We start from the raw sequence: 24,121 nt of genomic DNA on the forward strand, positions 1-24,121 counted from the left end.
TAATGACAATGTGTTTGCCCGAACATTCAACAGTTCCGTTTTTAATGCCTCGCCGAAATTATCTCCCAAGTAAAATGTCATTGTTCTGCTACATTTTATTGATAGAGAAATTTTTGTGGTAAGAACTCCATTGAAGTAAATTGAAAATTATATGTGGATAATAGATTTGCGGAAAATATTATTAGCAGTATTTTGAATTTTTGTTTCAGTTTCAGTGAAAAAGAAATAAACGTACCGAAACCGTACCGAAAAAGAACCAAAATTAAGAAAAAGGGACCAGTGGACCAACCCCATATGAAGGGATCATTTTTGTTCCAAATGGAATGAAGTGGCAACCGTGCTCTCAAATGCAAGCTTCCACATCAAATACATATACATATAAGTATTTCGACATTAAATAATAAATAATAAATAAATGTAAGGCGCGATAACCTCCGAAGAGATCTAAGGCCGAGCTTCTCTTCCAATTTGCGTCGTGCTCCTCTTGATTTTCCCTACAAATTGGCCGGACGGGACCTACATGTTTAATGCCGACTCCGAACGGCATCTGCAAGGCAGATGAGTTTTCACTGAGAGCTTTTCATGGCAGAAATACACCCGGAGCGCTTGCCAAACACTGCCGAGGGGCGACCCCGCTTAGAAAGATTTTCTTCTAATTTAAAAACCTTATTTCTAAAATTTTGATGTTGCTTTGCCCGGGGTGCGAACCCAGGGCATACCGTGTGATAGGCGGAGCACGCTACCATCACACCACGGTGGCCGCCAGTATTTCGACATTACGAAATACAATGTCGCGTTGTGAGGCAAAGTATTGTTGCATAAAACCTTTTTCACTACCACAATACCACAGACAAAATATAAAATTTCACAAAAATAATAATTTTTTCGAAAAATCACACCGAATAAAAACAGTCATTGTTTACGAATTTAGAAACAATGAGAATGGCAAATACGAACGTGTATGAAATGTAATGTCAAAACGTATATGCACATGGTTGTATTTATATGCAGGAAAATGGTTTAAAAACGTATGAAATTGTTATTTTAAAGTTGAAAAAAAAAATGATAAAAACTTTAATATAAATAAAAAGCTTCTTTTAATAACAATAAATACGCTTATATATTCTATTTATATATCAATTTGTAAGGCTTATCTCACTTTAAAATTTAAGCTAAATAATCTAAAGTTTTTTTTTGAAATTTAGTCGAGAACTGTGCGTGTGAATGTGCGAATTTCACCGATCAGCTGTTAGTTGCGCTACTTGGTAAAATTTACAATGCTTTCGATATAAGATCCAAATTGATTCTACACAACTCTGCTAATATGTGGAACTTAGGAGCGAATTGAGAGGAGTTTTTCATTTTTGTGCTTTTGGAGCCAGATCTAGCCCTTTTTTTTGCGTTTAGCTCCAAAAATTCTGGTTTAGCTCCTAGCTTTTTTTGCCCTTTTTAAAATATTTGCCCCTTTTTGGCTCAAAATCTATTTCGGCAATACGTAATGTGAAATTTGTAATGCGTTTTATGTGTGTCGAATGTTTATTTCACTTGTTTCGTTATGTATGATGTTGCAACTCGGTACTCAACTGATAACAAAAACTTTAATCGATAAACTTTGTCATGAGGTTGTACATTTGCTTTTCCAGCTTGTGTAACTGCATAGTGTCACCTTCTAAGAGTTTCGACCCTTTAACTTTAGACTATAATAAATTTTTTTCTCCCGTACCTTATTTTCATTATACCTTTGAAGAATACGAATTAAAAAAGAAGATAAATATATAGACGAATTTATTTAAAGAAAGATACGTAATATATGTCGCGACTTCATAATTAAATTAATAGAGCAATTAAGGCAACGCTTGCCGCAAAATATAGAAACGCTTAGCAAAATAGATTTCTTCTCAGTTGAAAACACATTGAGAATTGTGAAATCTCAATTGCTTTCATATTTCATAAATGAAAAAAGCAAGTATAGCACTGATGGAATAACTAGGTTAGAAATGTAGTGGAAGAATATCTACCTCCAAAATTGGAAATATGTGACTTCAACTTTAAGTTTTTGGTTTGAGGTTAAAGAGTTTAAGAACGCATTAAATGAAAGCCCTTTCTAAGAGATTGTCGATTTTGTGCTTACATTTCTTTTGCTGCCAGTAAGTAATGCTGAAATTGAAAGAACGTTTTCAAACATGAGTTTAATTAAAAGCAAACACAGAAACAAAATGAATTTAGTTATGTTGAATTCGCTTCTGACAATAAGAAGTGGTCTTAAACGGCTGAATAAATGCTGTCGTGATTTTGAAATATACAACGATCTCTTAAAATTAATGAACACAAAAAAATATTTATGAATGTAGCAATAATAATAGTTCATCTTCTGAGGACGAAATAACAGATTTTGAAGTCTAAGGCCCTTCATATATATCTCGTCCCAACATAAACTTAAATATCTCACGATACCTTACCGCCAAATGGCAAAACAAAAGTTAAAAAATAAAACGTATTTTTGTTGTTAAAAAATATAAAATGAACTATAAAAACAGTATTATTCATGCACCTCCCTTGTACCTTATTTATTTATTTTTTTTTTGTGAGTTTACTGTACCTTTTTTATAACTTTGTTTAAGTTTGATTTGAAATAATACTATGTTCAAACAGAAAAATAAATTGAGGCTATTTCGATTTAAATTGAGTGGTGTTCATACAACTCTATTTAGCTTACACAATAGTAATTTGATAGCTGGTTGGCTCATCTCTACAGTAACAACATATCTTTGTTGAGACTGTCAAAATGTGCGGGTTGGTATTAGGTGAATGGAATGGAATGAAAACATAAAACTTTGAAATTTTTGTGTGTTGTAAGAAAATGTGTTCAATGTTTTGGTTTCATTTTGATTTTGCCATGTTCTTTTCACAATCACTACTCAAGTGAAATGAAAGACATAAAATAAGCTGATGAGATGTGTCAACCATATATTTCAGCCATGCGTAACTGACGTGTAAATATACTCAATAAACACACTTTACAATGTTGCATTTGCAGTTTGAAACAATTTATTATGCAATTTTTTTTAAATTGGCAATTTATTATTACAATTTATTATATGACAAATTGCGTAATAAATTGCCTAAACACTATAAATTGCCAATTTGGTGTGTGTTTGAACCTAGTATAAATGTGAAAACTTAAATTGAAAAATATACGTATACTTTTAGCTCTTTTTGCAACGCGCTTTGTATTTTCTTGAAGCAAGTTAGGTCTTTCTAACCCTTTTTTTTCTATATTCCAGCCCCAAAGGATTTTTTTTTAGGGCAACAATGATTGAGAATTCGAACATGTTCAAACCTATGTAAAATTGTGTAGTGATCTTTAGATAAGATTTAATGTCAATTGATGAAGTTTTGTTTTCTAGCAACTTTTGATGTAATGTTGAATGATGTACATATGTAGATAGCAAGGTATGTGAATGGTTGCATGCAAATACACATATAGAAGGGAGACAAACACTTTAGAGTTAGATTAATGCAATTATCAATAAAAATGTATTTCGGAATTATTAAATTTACACTAACAATGGTTTAATTGTATTTGATTGAGTGAGAGGCATTACAGTAGAAAATGGGCTAAGAGAAGACCATATATGAAAATCTTAGCAGGAAGGGTTGGCAAAGAACCAGAGAGGCAAGCAACATCGAAAGCCCTCTATACGTCCTGTGAGTAAATTGTCGTTCCCGCAGATATACAATTTCAATAAATAGTTTCCATTCATTTTAGCTTTCTTTTTATTTTCACCACCGTGGTGTGATGGTAGCGTGCTCCGCCTATCACACCGTATGCCCTGGGTTCAACTCCCGGGCAAAGCAACATCAAAATTTTATAAATAAGATTTTTCAATTAGAAGAAAATTTTTCTAAGCGGGGTCGCCCCTCGGCAGTGTCTGGCAAGCGCTCCGATTGTATTTCTGCAATGAAAAGCTCTCAGTGAAAACTCATCTGCCTTGCAGATGCCGTTCGGAGTCGGCATAAAACATGTAGGTCCCGTCCGGCCAATTTGTATGGAAAAATCAAGAGGAGCACGACGCAAATTGGAAGAGAAGCTCGGCTTAGATCTCTTCGGAGGTTATCGCGCCTTACATTTATTTTTTTTTTTTTTAAAGAAAACGTTCCTCATGGGTCCTACGAACACACTTTAATGTTACAACTTATGCAAAAATAAAATCTCTGTTTAATTTTTTTATGTTCCGACTCAAAAGTCAGTGTAGGAACCCCACCACAATCGCTGAGGCTTCTTAATCTCTATACCTATGTATACGATCGGGTGGACAAATCGCAGTGTGGACTGAAAATGCAATGCTGCGGTTCTGTGGATTAATTTGCATCTGGTCTTTAGTCTTCGAGAGATTCCAGGTTGTTCATTACATCTTCCTTAATTATTTCTGAAGATTTTGGTCTACCGGATTTCATCCATAGATTATTGCATTTAGTGAATTGGTTACTAGCAACAAAAATAACAAGTATTAAAACGTGGAAGGTGAATAATATCAATTAAAGTTTCACAGAACATGATATGTGTAGCCTAGCGTGGTTGTAACAAATGAAACATACACTGATATCGTACAATGGATAATGTTCAGATTACCCTATTTAAAATCAATATAGTAAAATCTGAACTTTAGCCACTGAGTCGAAGTCAAGCTTCAAACTTTTTATAAAATCCGTACTCATAATTAGGTTTATGGTGTGATTAGCACGTCTTATACGATGCGGTAGTTTCCGAAACCACTTGGCTCCTTCGTCCAACGCCTCGAAGGTAATGTCTTTATCCAAATTGCTCATGTCCACACCAAACTCACGAAAAGATTCAAAAATTTGAGCCATTGTTGGTGATTGTGGCAATAAGCTTATCCTCTATCTCAAAAATCGAATTTATGCTACACATAAAATCAGCAATTTGTTCGTATCTGTGTGCGCCACTAAATCTTTTACAATACAGCGCCGCAGACTGCCTCTGCTGCTCGTCGTCAAGCCAGTGACACGTACAGCCGAAAAAGCTACGCGTTTTGCCCGACCGTGTTGGGACTCTTACTGGCATGTTTTCAAAAAATTTTTAAACCTTAATTTTACACTGTTTACTTTGCGGCTTATCCTCCAACTGCGCCTTTTTTGCTGCAATGACAAACATCGTACTGTGAGGAGGTGGAAATGCAAATATCCCGACTTAATAACAATGAGGCACAGAAGACATATGACCACTAAACTTTTGAAAGAAAGAGGCGAAACGATATATCATTTTTACGCAAACTTTTAAATTTAAAGAAGCATTTGACATTGACAAACTTAGTTGCACCTTGTTGCGCTATACCTAAGTTACACTTCACTTCAAACGCTTCTGAGGGTTTATACGGACGACTCTTTGTCATCGCATGCTCTAATGTTATTTATAACAATATGGAGGAGGCAACTATGAATGGATCAAAAGGTCAAAAATACAATAAAAAGTTTTCCGGAATATTAATGGTGTTTACGTTATGCCAGCTGAATGTATCAAAGAAAATTAAAAAGTATGCTGCTTTCCTATAGCCACCACCCCTTGATAGAGGAGGAAGGAAATGAGATGCCCTTACTTAGCTGGGAACTTTAAGACGATAATCATTTGATATTCATTGGTGTTTCCAAATACCTTCAGTTACCACTCACAAGACAAATCTGATGAAATAATAAAAAGCGTGACCCGAAAAGTCACCCACATCAACCGGAGTAAGTTCTTATACACAGACTAACTTGTAGTTTTTCAATTACTTTCGCAATTCCTTTGAGGAATGGAATGGGAAATTCGAAAGTACTTTTTCCATTCCTTGTAATATAATTGAATCAAATTTCGATTACATTTCCCATTCCTTTCGAAAGTACTGTGAAATAAATTACAATTGCGCAAAGTATTTAATTTTTTTCAATTACAAATAAAAAATTGTTTGTACTCGAGCTTCAAAAAAACGAAATTACTTTTGGTATTTTTTTGAGGAATTGAGATGTAATCAATTTCTTCGCTGTGGAGGAAAGGAATTGATAACTTTTTCCAATTACTGAGGAATTTAGCCGGCTCTGTCTACTACCAACCACGGAGTGATGATTCATGTGTTTTTATAGAAAATATGAAGAAAAAAATTTGAAGTAGTAAAACAACAAAAAAAACACATAGGTAATACAAATATGTATATAATAGCAGCTGGATAAAAATAATAATATAATCATCAACTATACCTTATACCCCACACAGTTCTGTCACCCGTATTATAGTCTAGTTTCATACTCGCAGCAATACGGACATGCTTTGTAATTGCTTGCATGCGCTTTTTTTTAATTTTCTAAGCATTTCCATATACACTCCTCAAATTCCGTGTAGTGTGGTCTTAGGGTTGAACGCACTAAACTAAAGGTTCAATGTGCTAAGTGCTACAATTTTTTTCATCTGCCTTGTGTGGGTGTGTTGCAGACCGATCTCGACTTTTTAAACGAATTCAATAGTGCATTTTATTGTAATGCTTGTGCGTGTGAGCGTCGCAGTTCTATACGCTCGCCGCCTCTCTCTAAACAATACTTTTTCGAACGAATCGGATGGTGATGCTGTGAACAAAATCAGTAATGCTAATCATTTGTACAGTGTCGAAATAACACTTAATTGCTTAATGAGAGAAATTACTGCGGTAAAGTCTAATAATGCAAAGCTCGTGTGTTTGCTTGAGTCATCGATAGCTGAAGGTACTCACCTCCGTACTCAAGTTAGTGACTTGCAAATTGAGCTTCGCTCTATGTACCAGTCACTGTGTGTCAATAATACAGTCATTTCTAATGAGCTCAGGCACTTAAAAGCTGATATTGCTAAATTTAATGCAGAATTGCCGTTGAATACCTGCGCTTTCTCGAATTCTGCTTTTGGCTCTGTTTCTAAACAAACTATTGCGGAGAGTGCTCATAGTGTTGAGGGCAGTCCTGACTACATGGCTGGTGCTGTTGACAGTATAAACGCTGCTGATAACATGAATAAATTAACATCTGATATTGCTGGTACTGTTGTTAACATGAATGCTTCTACTGTTCATAATTCAAATCCTGTTAATAACTTTAGCTCCTTTTCTTCGGTTCTCAGATATCGTCCTACCATCTTCAATGATACTTGTGAAAGCGATGGAAATAATAATAAAAAGCGTAATGCTGTAACTAAAAGTCACAAGCAGTTGAATACTGCTGTTTCGTGTTCGACTTCAATTTCAATTTCGCATCGAATTTGGCATCAACTGTAGCATCTGCATCTACTACTACTGTGAAGTCTGTAACTACAACTCCTGCTGTACAAAGTAAATGCAACGAAAATGTTCAACACCGTAAGCCAAATTTTGTTGGTTCAAATATAAGTACAGAATTGAGTTTAGTTAGTATGATTTGGCTCCACTTATCATCATTTCAGCCATCAGTTTCCTCTAACGATATAAGTAATTATCTGGTAAGACATCTGAAGGCTGATATGTATAACTTTGCCTGCAAAAGGCTTATAAAAAATGACACTCCACTTGACTCATTAACACAAGTCAGTTTTAAGCTTGGTGTTACAGAAACACTATATGATGCGGTTTTATCACCAGATTTGTGGCCTGCTGGGGTGAACGTTCGGTCATTTCGTTTTTGTCCCAAAGAGGTAAGGCAACCGAATTGCCCCTAATTGCCAGTGGCAATACTAACCTTGTCAATAAGCAACTAAATATCTATTTCCAAAATGTTCCTGGCATCAGAAGCGCAGCTCAACGCAAGTATAATGCTTCCCAAATTCAACTGGATAATAACGATTCGCTACTTGACCAGCTCTGTGTTAATATTAGTGGTTCTACGTACTCCGGCTCCGGCAGCTCAACGCAAGTATAATGCTTCCCAAATTCAACTGGATAATAACGATTCGCTACTTGACCAGCTCTGTGTTAATATTAATGGTTCTACGTACTCCGGCTCTCTATTCGTGATGGCATCTTATATTGCGCCGAATAGCTCTGAAGATCTTTACAAAGCTCATGCTGACAATATTTCGTCTGTAGTTCTTAATAAGTTTGGTGATAATCATGTATGTATTTTAGGTGACTTTAATCTAAGTGATGTCACTTGGTCTCAGGGTTTCTGTGGCTCGGGCCTCATGCCAAATAATATACCGAAGTCCTTTGAGACTTATTTTTTAATTAACATGTTAAGTTTAAACTTGCTTCACTAACAGGCTTGACAGAATATTAGATCTTATATACCTTAGTGATAATATTAATTTTAACATATCCGAATGCCATGCACCATTTGCTCCATCGGATAAAATGTAAATGATGATATCGCTTTTAATTTTGCAAGGTGCGACATGTCTATACTTAACCATGTTTTCTCGGAAATTAACTGGGCTGATCTTTTTCCTCCTCAAATGTTAGCATTTGCTATGAAATATTTAGATCAATGCTTTTTGACCTATGTTTAAGGCATGTTCCAGTCTTTAAGAAAAAAACCATATAAATTAACTTGGTATACTAAGGGTTTAAAAAAATTTAGGACTTTGCGAAACAAATACTACAAAAAGTTTAGTCAGACCAAGAATCTGTTCTTCTACGAGAAGTATCAGCAGTATTTAAAGGAGTTTAACTGCCTGGATAAGTTTCTTTACAAAAACTATATTCTTAGCTTTGAGACAGACATTAAGTCCAATCCTAAAACATTTTGGTTCCTGCTTCTGTCTTTTACCAAGATAATGTAGCTACAAATCCTAATGCGGTAGTTAACCTGTTTGCGGACTTTTTTAGTCCTAATTTTGCATCCTATGATGATGCCCCTTCTTCCGACTTTGCATCTGATTTAAATTCTTCTCTGGATTTCGGTTCAATGTCAATTTCATGTGACGATATCTCAAGTGGTATTACTAAATTAAAGCAATCGGTCAAGACGGATTGTGATGGTCTCTCAGGTGCCTTGTTTAAATGTTGTCCGGCCTTCGTTTTGCCTCTTGAGATCCTGTTTAATATGTCACTTCAGTGCGGGTAGTTTATTTTCAGTAAATAGCCTAAATTGTGCCAAGCAGCATGGTTTTGTTGCGGGACGTTCGACGGTCACCAACCTACTGGAGTTTAGTGAGTATTATATATCTGCTTTTGTATCTGGATACCAGGTGGATTGTATTTATACTGACTTCTCCAAAGCTTTCGATAAGGTGTCACATGAGATCCTTATTCATAAACTTTTCTGTCTTGGTTTTCACTCAATTTTTATGCAGTAGCTAAAATCATATTTAATTAACAGATGGTGTATTGTCTGTATTGATGGTGTATCATCCGATCCATACCTTGCGACTTACGGCGTTCCGCAAGGCAATATTCTTGGACGCTTGCTCTTTGTCCTGTTCATCAACGACATCAGCGCCTGCTTTTCGTATGCTACGTTCCTCTTGTACGCTGATGATCTTAAAGTTTTCTCCATTATAAAGTGTTCGCGTGATATGTTCGAACTTCAGTGTGAAATAGTCTCTATTCCTGGTGCGTTAGATCGCACCTTTCTTTAAATATTAGTAAATGCTTTCACGTAACTTACTCTAAATTGCGGTTTAAGTTTAATAGTTCATATACAATTGATAACAATCCACTGCAGACTGTTGATAAAATCAAGGACCTTGGTGTGGTTTATGATACCAAATTTTCTTTCAACAACCATGTAAACTTTATCATAGCCAAATCGTATGCAATGCTTGGTTTTGTTCGGCGTAATAGTTCCGAGTTCTCTGACCCGTATACACTTAAATTGCTCTACAGTTCCTTTGTACGATCTCATCTCGAGTATGCCACTATCATTTGGCGACCGTTCCGACAGTTTGCAATTAACAGGATTGAGCGAGTTCAAAAAGTTTTTCCTAAATACTGTTTTTGTTGTTGTAGTAATGCTTCGCCCCACCTAACAGCCGCGACCGATCACAAATTGTCATCAATATCCTCTAACGGGAGTCCAAGGAAACTTGCCGTTTCAACAGGGGTGGACCATAAGGAAAGGGGTGTTAGAGGCGTTGGTTCCACATTACAATTAAAGAGATGGTTGGTGTCATGTGGGGACATATTGCAAGCGGGGCATACATTTTGTATGTCGGGGTTGATTCTGGATAGGGAAGAGTTTAACCTGTTACAGTATCCAGAACGAAGTTGAGCAAGAGTGACACGCGTTTCCCTGGGGAGTATGCGTTCCTCTTCCGCGAGTTTTGGATACTTTTCTTTAAGTACTGGATTCACCGGGCAATTCCCGGCATAAAGGTCCGACGCCTGTTTATGGAGTTCACCAAGGACCTGCTTGTGTTTTTTCGCTTCATTCGGCTGGGTTCTCAGGTGCCGTATTTCCTAAAAATGCTTACGGAGATGATTCCTTAAGCCCGTAGGCGGTGCTGGTTCATCAATCAGATGTCTGTTGGGATGCTCAGGTTTCTGGGTATTCAACAGGAACTGTTTGGTCAGCATCTCATTTCTCTCCCTGATGGGGAGTATTCTCGCCTCATTATGCAGATGGTGTCCTGGGGACATAAGAAGACAGCCCGTAGCAATTCTGAGAGCAGTACTTTGGCAGGCCTGTGGCTTCTTCCAGTGAGTAATTTTTAGGCTTGGCGACCATATGGGTGACGCGTAGCACGTAATCGGCTGGCTAATTGCTTTGTATGTAGTCATGAGCGTTCCTTTATTTTTTCCCCAGGTACTGCCAGCGAGAGATTTGAGGATTTTGTTACGGCTCTGAATTCTCGGTACAATTGCGATTGCGTGTTCACCAAAATGTAGATCCTGATCAAACGTCACACCCAAGATTTTGGGGTGTAGGACAGTCGGTAGCGTAGTGCCATCGACGTGGATGTTCAAAATGGTCGACATTTGGGACGTCCATGTTGTAAATAAGGCCGCGGAAGATTTAGTCGGTGATAATGCCAGGTTTCGCGAGGCGAAAAAACTGGAGAGGTCAGGGAGGTAGCCGTTTATTTTATTGCATAGCTCATCGATCTATGGGCCTGGGCCTGTGGCCATTATTGTGCAGTCATCGGCGTAGGAAACGATTGCGACTCCTTCCGGTGGTGAAGGTAGCTTAGATATGTAGAAATTAAACAAAAGTGGTGATAGGACACCACCCTGTGGCACCCCTTGTTTAATTCTCCTTGGTTTTGATGTTTCATTTCTAAATTGCACCGATGCCTGCCGACCACCCAGATATTTTGCGGTCCACCTTTTAAGACATGGGGGAAGGGTAGACCCTTCCAGGTCTTGCAGTAAAGAGCCATTGTTGACCGTGTCAAAAGCTTTTGATAGGTTTAGCGCTACGAGTACTGTTCTATGGTGTGGGTATTGATTTAAACCGCAATTTATCTGGACGCTAATGGCATTTAGCGCGGTGGTAGTGCTATGGAGTTTTCTGAAGCCATGCTGATGAGAGGCTAGCTGCAAATTTGCTTGGAAATAAGGGAGCAAAATGGCTTCAAGCGTCTTTGCTGCTGGCGATAGGAGAGATATCGGACGATACGACTCTCCTATGTTAGCTGGTTTCCCAGGCTTTAGTAGCGGGACCACCTTGGCCATTTTCCATTTCTCGGGTATGACAAAGGTGAAAATAGACAGGTTGAAGACATATTTGAACCCCTCTTTCCCTAGGCTTTGAAGCATCGGCATGGCTATGCCGTCTGGGCCCACTGCTTTGGATGGTTTAGCGCGACCAATGGCGTCCTCAACCTCTTTAGCGGTGATGGTGATTGGTGACGCGCTGAATTTGTGTTTATGTGCGTGTCTATTGGCTCTCCGTCTATCTTTGTCGACCGTAGGATGCATTATATATTGTCGGCAGAAAGCGCTCGCGCATTTTTTCGCATCCGACAGCACTTTTTCGCCAAAAGCGATGGAAACTTTGTCTTTGTGCTTAGTCGGATTCGACAGGGACTTTACGGTGGTCCAAAGTTTACCTACACCGGTAGAGAGGTTACAACCTCTTAGGTGCTCCTCCCATTTCGCCCTATTGTGTTCGTCCACAAGCAATCTGATGCTTTGGTTTATATCCATTATTTGGGGGTCACCTGGATCAAGCTGTCTTATAAGGTCACGTTCTCTCGCTAAGTTTGCGGCCTCCGCCGGGAAGTGGGGCCGGATTTCGGGAATTCTCCCGGCGAGAATGAAACGTGCCGAGGCGGATTCAATGATCTTACGGAAGGCACGCTCCCCTTGGCGGGCATCAGTCGGGATAGGGAGGGCAGCAAAGCGGTTGTCTGTAAAAGATGTATATTCTTCCCACTTTCCTTTTTTGAAGTTTATGAAAGTGCGTTTTTCGGTGACGATGAAGTCGGCGGTACGCTCGAGCGAAATAAGTATAGGCAGGTGGTCGGATGCCAATGTTACCATCGGCTGCCAGTTGACACAGTTTACGAGTTCTGCGCTCACGATTGAGATATATGGCGAACTGTGACAGCTTCCTACCATACGTGTGGGGGCGTCTCCGTTTATTGTGCAGAACGTCGTTTCTTCTATTTGATCCCCCAACACCTACTGTCCGCCCGCAAGTTTGAGTGCCATAGATCGTGATGGGCATTGAAATCGCCTAAGATAATGCGATTGTTGCCAGTGAGTAAGGCTCTGATATTAGGGTGGTATACACTGGGGCAACAGGTGGCAGGAGGGATGTAGATGTTGATGATTTCTAGGTTTGCATCGCCTGACCGGACAGATAGGCCTTGACGTTCTAAGACATTGTCCCTGCGGTCGATGCCAGGATCAAATATATAATATTGCACAGAGTGGTGTATGATAAACGCGAGACCGCCTCCATTTCCGCTCTCGCGGTCTTTCCTGTGGACATTTACCCAGAGCAGGTCTGCAATGCAGATCTTGCTGTGAGTTTAGTCTCTTGAATCGCAGAAATGCGGATGTTGTGCCGCTTCATTAAATCGACTATCTCCGTAATCTTCCCAGTACTGCAGAATTCTGAAGTGCATAAGGGGAGACGCCGCCACTCTGGGGGAAAGTGACGGGTGACTACGCCTGGGTTGTGGAAGGCCAGGACGCAATTGCTGTTGCGGCCCTGGGACTGGGCGTCCTTGGGCAAGCATTTGGGAACCCGATGATTTGGGTCTGAGGCGTGGCAACATGGCGCGATGAAACCCGTCGAGGGGTTGCCGTCGCGGAGACCAGAACATCTAGGATAGTGGCACCACCCAAGGCAGGAGCTGCATTGGGCGGATGTCGGAAACATATACAGCCCAATTCTGAACATATATTTTTTGGGAGATTTTTCCCTTTTCCCATTCCCACAATCACGAACACAAATTTCTTGGGAGTTTTTTCCCATTTCCCATTCCCGCTATCACAAACGAACTTCGAAAAAGGGGAAACGTGTTTTGGGAGAAAAGTAGGTATCACGAACGCAATAAGAAATTTGAATTGATTTGTTCGTTTTGGGAGTTAATTCCCTAAAGATTTTGAAGGGAGAAAAACAAGGAAGAAATAGCTGTCTCGTGCAAGGGATGGTTGCATCGGACAGGTTGTTCTGGGCTAGAACCCAAAACCCGACGTCCTCGTAACTTTTATAAATCTTTTGTGGCTCCTTGCTGTGCCAGCACAGAACATATATGTTTGCGACATCCGCCCAATGCAGCTCCTGCCTTGGACGGTGCCACTTTCCTAGATGTTCTGGTTTAAGCTACGGCAACCCCCCGAAGGGTTTCATTGCGCCATGTTGACAGGCCACAAACCCAAACACACCGGGTACCCCAATGCTTACCCAAGGACGTCCAGTCCCAGGGCCACAACAGCAGTTGCGTCCTAGCCTTTCACAACCCAGAATTCTGCAGTTAAACTGTAACTGAAGATGTGACTTGTGCCGACGGACTTCTTTTGATTTTTTTTTTATTTATAGGCTCTCTATCACCTTAAAACGTCTTTTTAAAAATCGCTAAGTTTTTGCTAATATACTAGAATGTATATGTATGTATATCTCACCCTATTTCAAAACCCTTTTCAAAAACGCCCCATCTCAAAATTTGGTTCAAACCCTATCTCAGAATTTGATCGAAGAACACCCAAATTTAGAATTTGTTTCGAAAAGCCCCTGAGTATGAATTCAATATATTTTACATTCTCAGATTGGGAGATTTCGTTTCAAAAACGCCCTATCTCATGCCAAAATATGTTGAATTTATACTCAGGGGCTTTTTGGAATAAATTCATATATACACAACTAATTTTAGAAAAATTTTGTTGCTCTGAATTATTTGTTTTTGTTTATTATATTGTTATATTTTAATATTTAGTAAAAATTACTAAAATATATACGTATATGTCCAATTTTTTTGATTTGCTTTGTGCTTTATATATCCATGAATTTAAAAAAAATTAAAAGATTGAGAATTCAGTATCTAATTTTACATAAAGGTTTTAATTTTACAATTGTGGGAGTAGTACATCTTGTACCGGATCTACGTCGACCGCTACACTTGTTGTTTTGATTCTTGTGTAATCAGACGACAGACTATTGATGGTTTTTGACCTGAATTTATATCAGTGCCACTATTAGCCTTTTTCGATGGTTTAAAAGTGAAGACAACTTGATCCTCAGTAGTGACTGAAGCCTGGCCGCATGAGCCACAGTTGGACGATGGTGCAGCAATGCGGTTTTGGCAACATAATATGATGTTTACTACGTGCCGCGCATTCAAATGGTATTTCTTTTGTCTCATTTATAAGTGCACCCTCCTTTTCATAACCGCCACCGTCAACGCCTAAATCGAAAAGTTTCTGCTTGCAAGTATATTCACCGCGTCCGCCAAACATGCCGAAACCACCTGAAGTGAAAAAAGAGAACGTTTTGAAGATTGGAATGTGATTGAACATTTAAAAACTACATATTTACAAATTATTATATCAGTATCGACCGAAAAGCTTATAGCCTCTACGCTGTGTCAGCCCCAACCGCCGCAAAAATTATCAAAACGATTAGCGATCTGATATTCATTATTCAACGCTTCCTTGGTTTGATTTTGTTGTTTGGGCGCTGCTTCCTCAAAGCAAGCAGGTCTGTTGGGTTTATTTTGAAATAATGAAAAAATATAACTATTAAAAATGTACCCGGGGCTAACCCCCCAAGGGCGACTCTGGGAGTGTTCGAGGAAAAGTTCTTCGAACGTACACGTTGGCGGCGGCGAGTATCGAAGAAGATTTAAAGATATCCTTTACGAGCTTAACGCAGAAATCAACGTAGTACAGCGAATCAAAACACAGCGGCTTCCTGTTAGGACTCTAGAACTATTTAAAAAAAATCAGCACAGTTTTATTATTTGTTTAAATGTGTCGCTTTATGGTGAGAACCATTTCAAGACAAAAATATACTTGGTTAGTTGCTATAGAATGCATAATAGTCTCCTAAAAAAATTCCTAATAATTAAAAAAAAAAGGTTAAAAGCATAGAAGACATTCTAAATTTTCTAGACCAAGTTTAAAACACTCAGGAACGCCAAGACACTTCTGTCCGGTCAGGCGATGTAAATTTAGAAATCATCAACATCTACATGCCTCCTGTCACCTGTTGGCCCAGTGAATATTGCCCTGATATCAGCGTACTACTCACAGGCGATAATCGCATTATCTTAGGCGAGTTCAATGCCCACCATGATCTATGGCATATGGAGCATGCAACTGCAATTGTTCCTAAAATCCAGAACCTTAATAAAATCCTCAAATCTCTTGCCGGCAGCACTTGGAGTAAAGACAAAGAAACGCTCATTACCATATACAAAGCAATTGACCGGCCGATTGCATGCTACGCGTCCCCGATATGGTCGCCGAGCCTAAAGGTTACTCACAGGAAGAAAATACAGGCCTGCCAAAATACTGTCCTCCTGTTCCTTGGACTCCCGTTAGAGAACTTTGATAACAATTTGTGATCGGTCGCACCTATTTGAAGGGGCGAAGCCCTGCTACAACAACAACAACAATCCACAACTGATAGCCCCGCAACACTGCATTTAGCAAAAAAGAAATATATTTCGTAACGCAGGTTTATTTGGAAAATTCCACGCACAAAGAAATGTTAATTATTTAATCAAAATTTCTGTTTTTACACAATTTTCAAAGTTTTAAGTTTTATATTTTAAATTATATGAGTTTGGGTCTAGAAAAGATAGAAACCGTAACCACGGGTACGCGCAGTCGCCCCTGTTCCAGACTATTACAAAAACTTTTCACTATAATTTCTACGCTAGTAACCTTTTGTTATTTATGTTTTTAGAAATTTGGTTGAATGGCCAGGACGTTAATCAATCACCAGAATGTATATCTGATGCTTCTGTCTTCAGATTGGTTCACCTTCAGATTCTTGTCGTTTTCGGGCTGCTATTCTCCTTATAGTAAGTGGTAATACTTTATTTGTATGTAAATTGATGACTTTATGGCAAATATACTAAAGATTTGTATGTTGAGCCACTATTTTATTAATTTTTGATAAATTAAATCTTTTTCGCGCTAAATAAAAACTTGTAAACGAAATGTCAAATTTACCCGAAACAGCTGATTCGAAGTTCGAATTCTTCTTCCCAAAACTTTTGGGAAAAATCTTCTCCCAGGGAGTTTATAATTGGGAGAATTTATTTTTGGGAGAAACAAATTTCTGGGAGATGAACTCCCATGGGAATATTCAGAATTGGGCTGATATATTCTGTGCTGGCAAACGGTGCAAACGGAGGTAGGGACTAAGAGTCTGTTTCCCTGACCTACACGATTGCTGCCGGAAAAAAGGGGGCGACAACCCAGCGGGTCAGGGGGTTAGAATATACCCGCGGTAGGTATGCCTGTCGTAAGAGGCGACTAAAATACCGGATTGGCCTGAAGGTTTAATGTGGCCATATAAATCGTTCCCGAGATGGTCGGGCCAGCACCTTAATGATGCTGTGCTACCGGAGCGTACCGGATCTGTAAACGGCAAAGGACCATCACATCGATCACTCCCTAAACCTTCGGGGAGCAACCGTATCGCTACAACAACAACAACAACAACAGGGGGCAGGAGCTGATGCTCAGCATTGCTACCGACTCTACTACGAAGGTAGTAGTTATGAGTGATAGCAGCTGTTTGAGTTGTTGGCGCCGTGAGGCGCGAGCAGCAACGGGTACTTGTTGTGGCTTGCTGAGCAGCGGGGCTGCTGGAAGGTAGTGGGGGGCGCTTAGGCGTAGACTAAGGGACGCCCTTGGGCGTGAACAGCAAGGAGCCACAAAAGAGTTATAAAAGTTACGTGGACGAAGGGTTTTGGGATCAAGCCCAGAACAACCTGTCCGATGCAACAATCCCTTACACGAAACACACTGAACAGAGTATGACCGTCCCAAAAAGATTCTTTTCCGGCAGATGTAGCAAAACCATTTCTCAGGACCGGGGTCAGGAGACGGACCCGGATTGGATTCGATGCCTTCCCGGAGTAAGAGAATATGGAGCAGTCCTGCTGCAAGGAGCTGCTGGGAGGATGACAATTTGTGGGAGGGACGCAACAAATTAAATGGGGTCACACTGAAATGACAGTCCTTGGTCGGGAAAAATCCCGAGTCGCTCCGGCACATAGAACCGACTGCCTTGGGAAGCTGTTTGCGATCACTTAGATTTGCTAGCCCTCTTCCCTCATATAATGCACGTTTACTTCTTTTAAATCTTAAACCTTTAGAAGCGAGAAGGTCTATTCTTTCTTTGACATTTTGATATTGCATTAATCATGGGGATACAGATTGTGCTGCTCTTCTTGAGAAAATTTATTTCAATGTTCCATGAAGAGAACTTAGAAGCTTTTACCCTTTTTATGGCATAACAGTAGAACGAATTATGCGAGAAATGCCCCAATTACTCGCGCTATGAGTTAATTTAATAAGATCTCATATTTTATCGAGCTTGATTTCTCTTTGTTGAAGAATGATTTTATTAAATTATTAAAGTGTGTTTTTTAGTTATTAATACTTTTATATTAGTCTGTAAGTGCTAGCTTCTCATTGACTTGTTAACTTTTTGTATTTCTTAATTGTAGTCTGTTTTTTAATTGTATGAACATTGTTAGTGGCCTGTAAGAATTTTGTTAATAGTATGCTGCATAATTTTTTCATTGGTAGTTTGTCACAACTTGTGTTCATAGACTTAATAAATAAATATATATTTCTTTGTCAGCAGGTAGAATCTGAAACCGCAAAAGTGGGCACAGTTTCAATAAATCACAAATACTGACTCTAATTATACCGATAGCGAAAATCGACAGGAACAGGTTTCATCCACGCTACACACATCTAGTAAAGTGAAGTGAAAACTCAATTCAAAGAAAGGTATGAGTCAGTTAAACTCTTAATATGAACCATTTATGGTTATATACTTGAGATGTAAGTGCTTTCGCTCAAAAATTTTTTGTTGCTTAAAGTGGTGATTACAATAATATCTCGGACACATAAAGATTAGGGGAAGGCAGTATATGCCCAATATATGCTTATGTATACACCCAACATATAAAACAACAATCAAAATATAATTACATCAATAACATGTCCGAGCTTGGTAGTGGTGATGAAGGCATTTCTGGCCCAAGTAAGTGCTATTTTATACTAATTCTATCAGGCCAAGTAAATATTATCCCGTGCTTAGTTCGGCTTAACTGTGCCATTTTGAAAAACTTAAGAAAACTCAATAGAAGTATATGTACACTTATATGGTGTTCAAAACCATTAGCCATTTTATTTATTTTCAAGAGTTTTAAAAGTTTTTCGTAAAAAAACGAAAAATAACACAACAAAAGGTAAGTATTAATAAAAAGTATACTTTCTACAGCAATATAATACATATAAATTTAGAAATACATTTTTTTTTAGTTCGATTTATTTGTTATTGATATTTGGTATTGGTATTCACGAAAACAAAAAAAATGTTCTCGGTTATCACTATCGACTTGAACGGTGATAGTGCCTAGTGATTTTTTTTATACTCAGTTGAGCAGAGCTCACAGAGTATATTAAGTTTGATTGGATAACGGTTGGTTGTACATATATAAAGGAATCGAGATAGGTATAGACTTCCATATATCAAAATAATCAGGATCGAAAAAAAATTTGATTGAGCCATGTCCGTCCGTCCGTTAACACGATAACTTGAGTAAATTTTGAGGTATCTTGATGAAAGTTGGTATGTAGGTTCCTGAGCACTCATCTCAGATCGCTATTTAAAATGAACGATATCGGACTATAACCACGCCCACTTTTTCGATATCGAAAATTTCGAAAAACCGAAAAAGTGCGATAACTCATTACAAAAGACAGATAAAGCGACGAAACTTGGTAGATGGGTTGACGTTATGACGCAGAATAGAAAATTAGTAAGATTTTGGACAATGGGCGTGGCCCCGCCCACTTTTACAAGAAGGTAATTTAAAAGTTTTGCAAGCTGTAATTTGGCAGTCGTTGAAGATATCATGATGAAATTTGGCAGGAACGTTACTACTATTACTCTATATGTGCTAAATAAAAATTAGCAAAATTTGATTAAGAACACGCCCACTTTTTAAAAAAAAATTTTTTTTAATTCAAATTTTAACAAAAAATTTAATATCTTTACTGTATATAAGTAAATTAAGTCAAAATTCAACTCCAGTAATGATATGATGCAACAAAATACAAAAATAAAAGAAAATTTCAAAATGGGCGTGGCTCCGCCCATTTTCATTTAGTTTGTCTAGAATACTTTTATTGCCATAAGTCGAACAAAAATTTACCAATCCTTCTCAAATTTGGTAGGAGCATAGATTCTATGACGGTAACTGTCATATGGGCGAAATCGGTGGAAGCCACGCCCATTTTTTATACACAGTCCACCGTCTGTCCTTCCGCTCGGCCATTAACACAATAACTTGAGCAAAATCCGATATATCTTTACTAAACTTAGCCCACGTACTTACCTGAGCTCACTTTTTCTTGGTATAAAAAAATGGGCGAAATCTGACCATAACCACGCCCACTTTATCGATATCGAAAATTACGAAAAATGAAAAAAATGCCATAATTCTATACCAAATACGAAAAAAGGGATGAAACATGGTAACTGGATTGGTTTGTTGACGCAAAATATAACTTTGGAAAAATCTTTGTAAAATGGGTGTGACACCTACCATATTAAGTAGAAGAAAATGAAAAAGTTCTACAAGGCGAAATCAACAGCCCTTGGAATCTTGGCAGGAATACTGTTAGTGATATTGCATATATAAATAAATTAGCAGTACCCGACAGATGATTTTCTGGATCACCTGGTCCACATTTTGGTGGATATCACGAGAACGCCTTCACATATACATCTAAGGGCCACTCGCTTTTAAAACCCTCATTAATACCTTTAATTTGATATCCATATCGTACAAAAACATACCAGAGTCACCCCTGTCCCACCCTAATGGCGATATCTCGAAAAGGCGTCCACCTATAGAACTAATGCCCCCTCTCTCTTAAAATGCTAGTAACACCTTTCGTTTGATACCCATATCGTACAAACATTCTAGAGTAACCCCTGGCCCACCCTAATGGCGATATCTCGAAAAGGCGTCCACCTATAGACCTAGTGTCTACTCCCTCTTAAAATGCTCAGTAACACCTTTCGTTTGATACCCATATCGTACAAACATTCTAGAGTCACCCCTGGCTCACCCTAATGGCAATATCTCGAAAAGGCGTCCACCTATAGACCTAATGCCCACTCCCTCTTAAAATGCTCAGTAACAGCTTTCGTTTGATACCCATATCGTACAAACATTCTAGAGTCACACCTGGCCCACCCTAATGGCGATATTTCGAAAAGGCGTCCACCTATAGAACTAAGGATTACTCCCTTTTAAAATACTCATTACCACCTTTCATTTGATACACATATCGTACAAACACATTCTAGAGTCACCCTGGCCCACCCTAATGGCGATATCTCGAAAAGGCGTCCACCTATAGACCTAATGTCCACTCCCTCTTAAAATGCTCAGTAACACCTTTCGTTTGATACCCATATCGTACAAACATTCTAGAGTCACCCCTGGCCCACCCTAATGGCGATATCTCGAAAAGGCGTCCACCTATAGACCTAATGCCCACTCCCTCTTAAAATGCTCAGTAACACCTTTCGTTTGATACCCATATCGTACAAACATTCTAGAGTCACACCTGGCCCACCCTAATGGCGATATCTCGAAAAGGCGTCCACCTATAGAACTAAGGATTACTCCCTTTTAAAATACTCATTACCACCTTTCATTTGATACCCATATCGTACAAACACATTCTAGAGTCACCCTGGCCCACCCTAATGGCGATATCTCGAAAAGGCGTCCACCTATAGACCTAATGCCCACTCCCTCTTAAAATGCTCAGTAACACCTTTCGTTTGATACCCATACCGTACAAACATTCTAGAGTCACCCTTGGTCCAGCTTTATGGCGACATCTCGAAAAGGCGTCCACCTATAGAACTAAGGATTACTCCCTTTTAAAATACTCATTACCACCTTTCATTTGATACCCATATCGTACAAACACATTCTAGAGTCACCCTGGCCCACCCTAATGGCGATATCTCGAAAAGGCGTCCACCTATAGACCTAATGCCCACTCCCTCTTAAAATGCTCAGTAACACCTTTCGTTTGATACCCATATCGTACAAACATTCTAGAGTCACCCTTGGTCCACCTTTATGGCGATATCTCGAAAAGCGTCCACCTATAGAACTAAGGATTACTCCTTTTAAAATACTCCTTACCACCTTTCATTTGATACCCATATCGTACAAACACATTCTAGAGTCACCCCTGGCCCACCCTAATGGCGATATCTCGAAAAGGCGTCCACCTATAGACCTAATGCCCACTCCCTCTTAAAATGCTCAGTAACACCTTTCGTTTGATACCCATATCGTACAAACATTCTAGAGTCACCCCTGGCCCACCCTAATGGCGATATCTCGAAAGGGCGTCCACCTATAGACCTAATGCCCACTCCCTCTTAAAATGCTCAGTAACACCTTTCGTTTGATGCACATATCGTACAAACACATTCTAGAGTCACCCCTGGCCCACCCTAATGACGATATCTCGAAAAGGCGTCCACCTATAGACCTCATGCCCACTCCCTCTTAAAATGCTCAGTAACACCTTTCGTTTGATACCCATACCGTACAAACATTCTAGAGTCACCCCTGGCCCACCCTAATGGCGATATCTCGAAAAGGCGTCCACCTATAGACCTAATGCCCACTCCCTCTTAAAATGCTCAGTAACACCTTTCATTTGATTCCCATATCGTACAAACACATTCTAGAGACACCCCTGGTCCACCTTTATGGCGATATCTCGAAACGGCGTCCACCTATGGAACTAAGGATCACTCCTTTTCAAAATACTCATTAACAGCTTTCATTTGATACCCATATCGTACAAACACATTATAGAATCACCCCTGGTCCACCTTAATGGGGACATCTCGAAAAGGCGTCCACCGATAGACCTAAGGCCCACTCCCTCTTAAAATGCTCAGTAACACCTTTCATTTGATACCCATATCGTACAAACAAATTCTAGAGTCAGCCCTGGTCTACCTTTATGGCGATATCCCTAAATGGCGTTCATCCATAGAACTATGGCCTATTCTCTCTTAAAATACTCTTTAATACCTTTCATTTGATACACATGTTATACAACCACATTCCAGGGTTACCCCAGATTGATTTTCCTTATTTTGTCTCCATAGCTCTCAACTGAGTATGTTATGTTCGGTTACACCCGAACTTAGCCTTCCTTACTTGTTTTGATATCATATTTCCTACTTTAGTCAACCCAAAAATTCGGTAGTCATCCGAAACAAAATAATTTAAAAAAATGTTTAAGTTAAACGGGTTTATTGAAAACAATACCTACTTACATTAAGTAATAATAATACTAAAAGCTAGAAAATAATTAGGAAGGCCCTAGTTACTAGTCATCATAGTCCTCATCAATCTAGGGCGTTGATCAGACAATTAAATAAAAGCGTTGGACGCGTCAAATTTCTATTGATAATCATACGTAAGACCAACTGAATCTTAAGCCGGAGTCATTGGTGCCGTATGTCGTATCGCTGTATCCGTATCCCTAACGTAATCAGCTGTTTATCGTTACGACGGTAAACCAAAACCCAATTGGTTGGCTACGATACGGTTACGACCTTAGGGGCACCAATAATCGATTGCATTGATTCTCATAAGGTTGGTCGAATCAGCTGTTATAAGGTTACCCGTACGGTTACCGATAAAGCACCAATGTCTCCAGCTTTAATCAGGTTATGCTACGCCTCACATTTTTAGAAATTTCAACACCTTAAGGTGCGTCCACACCAGTAACAAAACGTGTTACAAACAGTTATATAACCAATATTATGTAACTTGTTAGAAATTCAACTGAAAAATGTTGTATAACACTATGTTGTGTCACTTTTTTTCTGTTTTTATAGCAGGTTACATGTTACCCAGAGGTTGTCGGTAAAGATCAAAGGAATTAGATAACTTGGTTGTATAACAAGTTGCAATTGTTTTAAAACAATTGTTATACAACTTTGCTACTTATTTCGGTACCGGAGTGGACGTACCTTTACTGGATATTTCCGTCATTTATAAGGCTACACTGCTAAAATTTTATATGATCAACTTCGTTAGGTTGAATTAAAAACTGTATTTGACTATCTTAAACAAAAGCAGGGGTGAGGCCTATTAAGGGCGCTCGAATATTTTGAAAATCTTTGCATCGACTTCAAAAACAGTTGAAGACGTTGTGATATTATTTTTAACCATCTTTCTTTTTCAAAATAGAATTGTCCTAGACGAGAATCAAAAAACTGGTTGATTGCCACGCCCACGTGCTATACAAAAATGAACAAGTAAGGAAGGCTAAGTTCGGGTGTAACCGAACATTACATACTCAGCTGAGAGCTATGGAGACAAAATAAGGGAAAATCACCATGTAGGAAAATGGACCTAGGATAACCCTGGAATGTGTTTGTATGACATGTGTATGAAATGGAAAGTATTAAAGAGTATTTTAAG

At 38.9% G+C, this 24,121-nt stretch overlaps 1 protein-coding gene across 1 annotated transcript in view; it reads left to right on the forward strand.

Moving 5' to 3' along the window:
* Pur-alpha (Purine-rich binding protein-alpha) overlaps positions 1 to 24,121 on the forward strand; it is a 1,789,254-nt gene that overhangs the window by 556,690 nt on the left and 1,208,443 nt on the right. Inside the window, exon 2 of the mRNA XM_067758290.1 lies at positions 18,205 to 18,612. Coding sequence (XP_067614391.1) covers positions 18,570 to 18,612 — 43 coding nt within the window. The 5' untranslated portion in view covers positions 18,205 to 18,569. The remainder of the gene's footprint in view (positions 1 to 18,204; positions 18,613 to 24,121) is intronic.

The sequence above is a fragment of the Eurosta solidaginis genome, chromosome X, assembly GCF_040869045.1.
Source record: "Eurosta solidaginis isolate ZX-2024a chromosome X, ASM4086904v1, whole genome shotgun sequence".
NCBI classification, from domain to species: domain Eukaryota; kingdom Metazoa; phylum Arthropoda; class Insecta; order Diptera; family Tephritidae; genus Eurosta; species Eurosta solidaginis.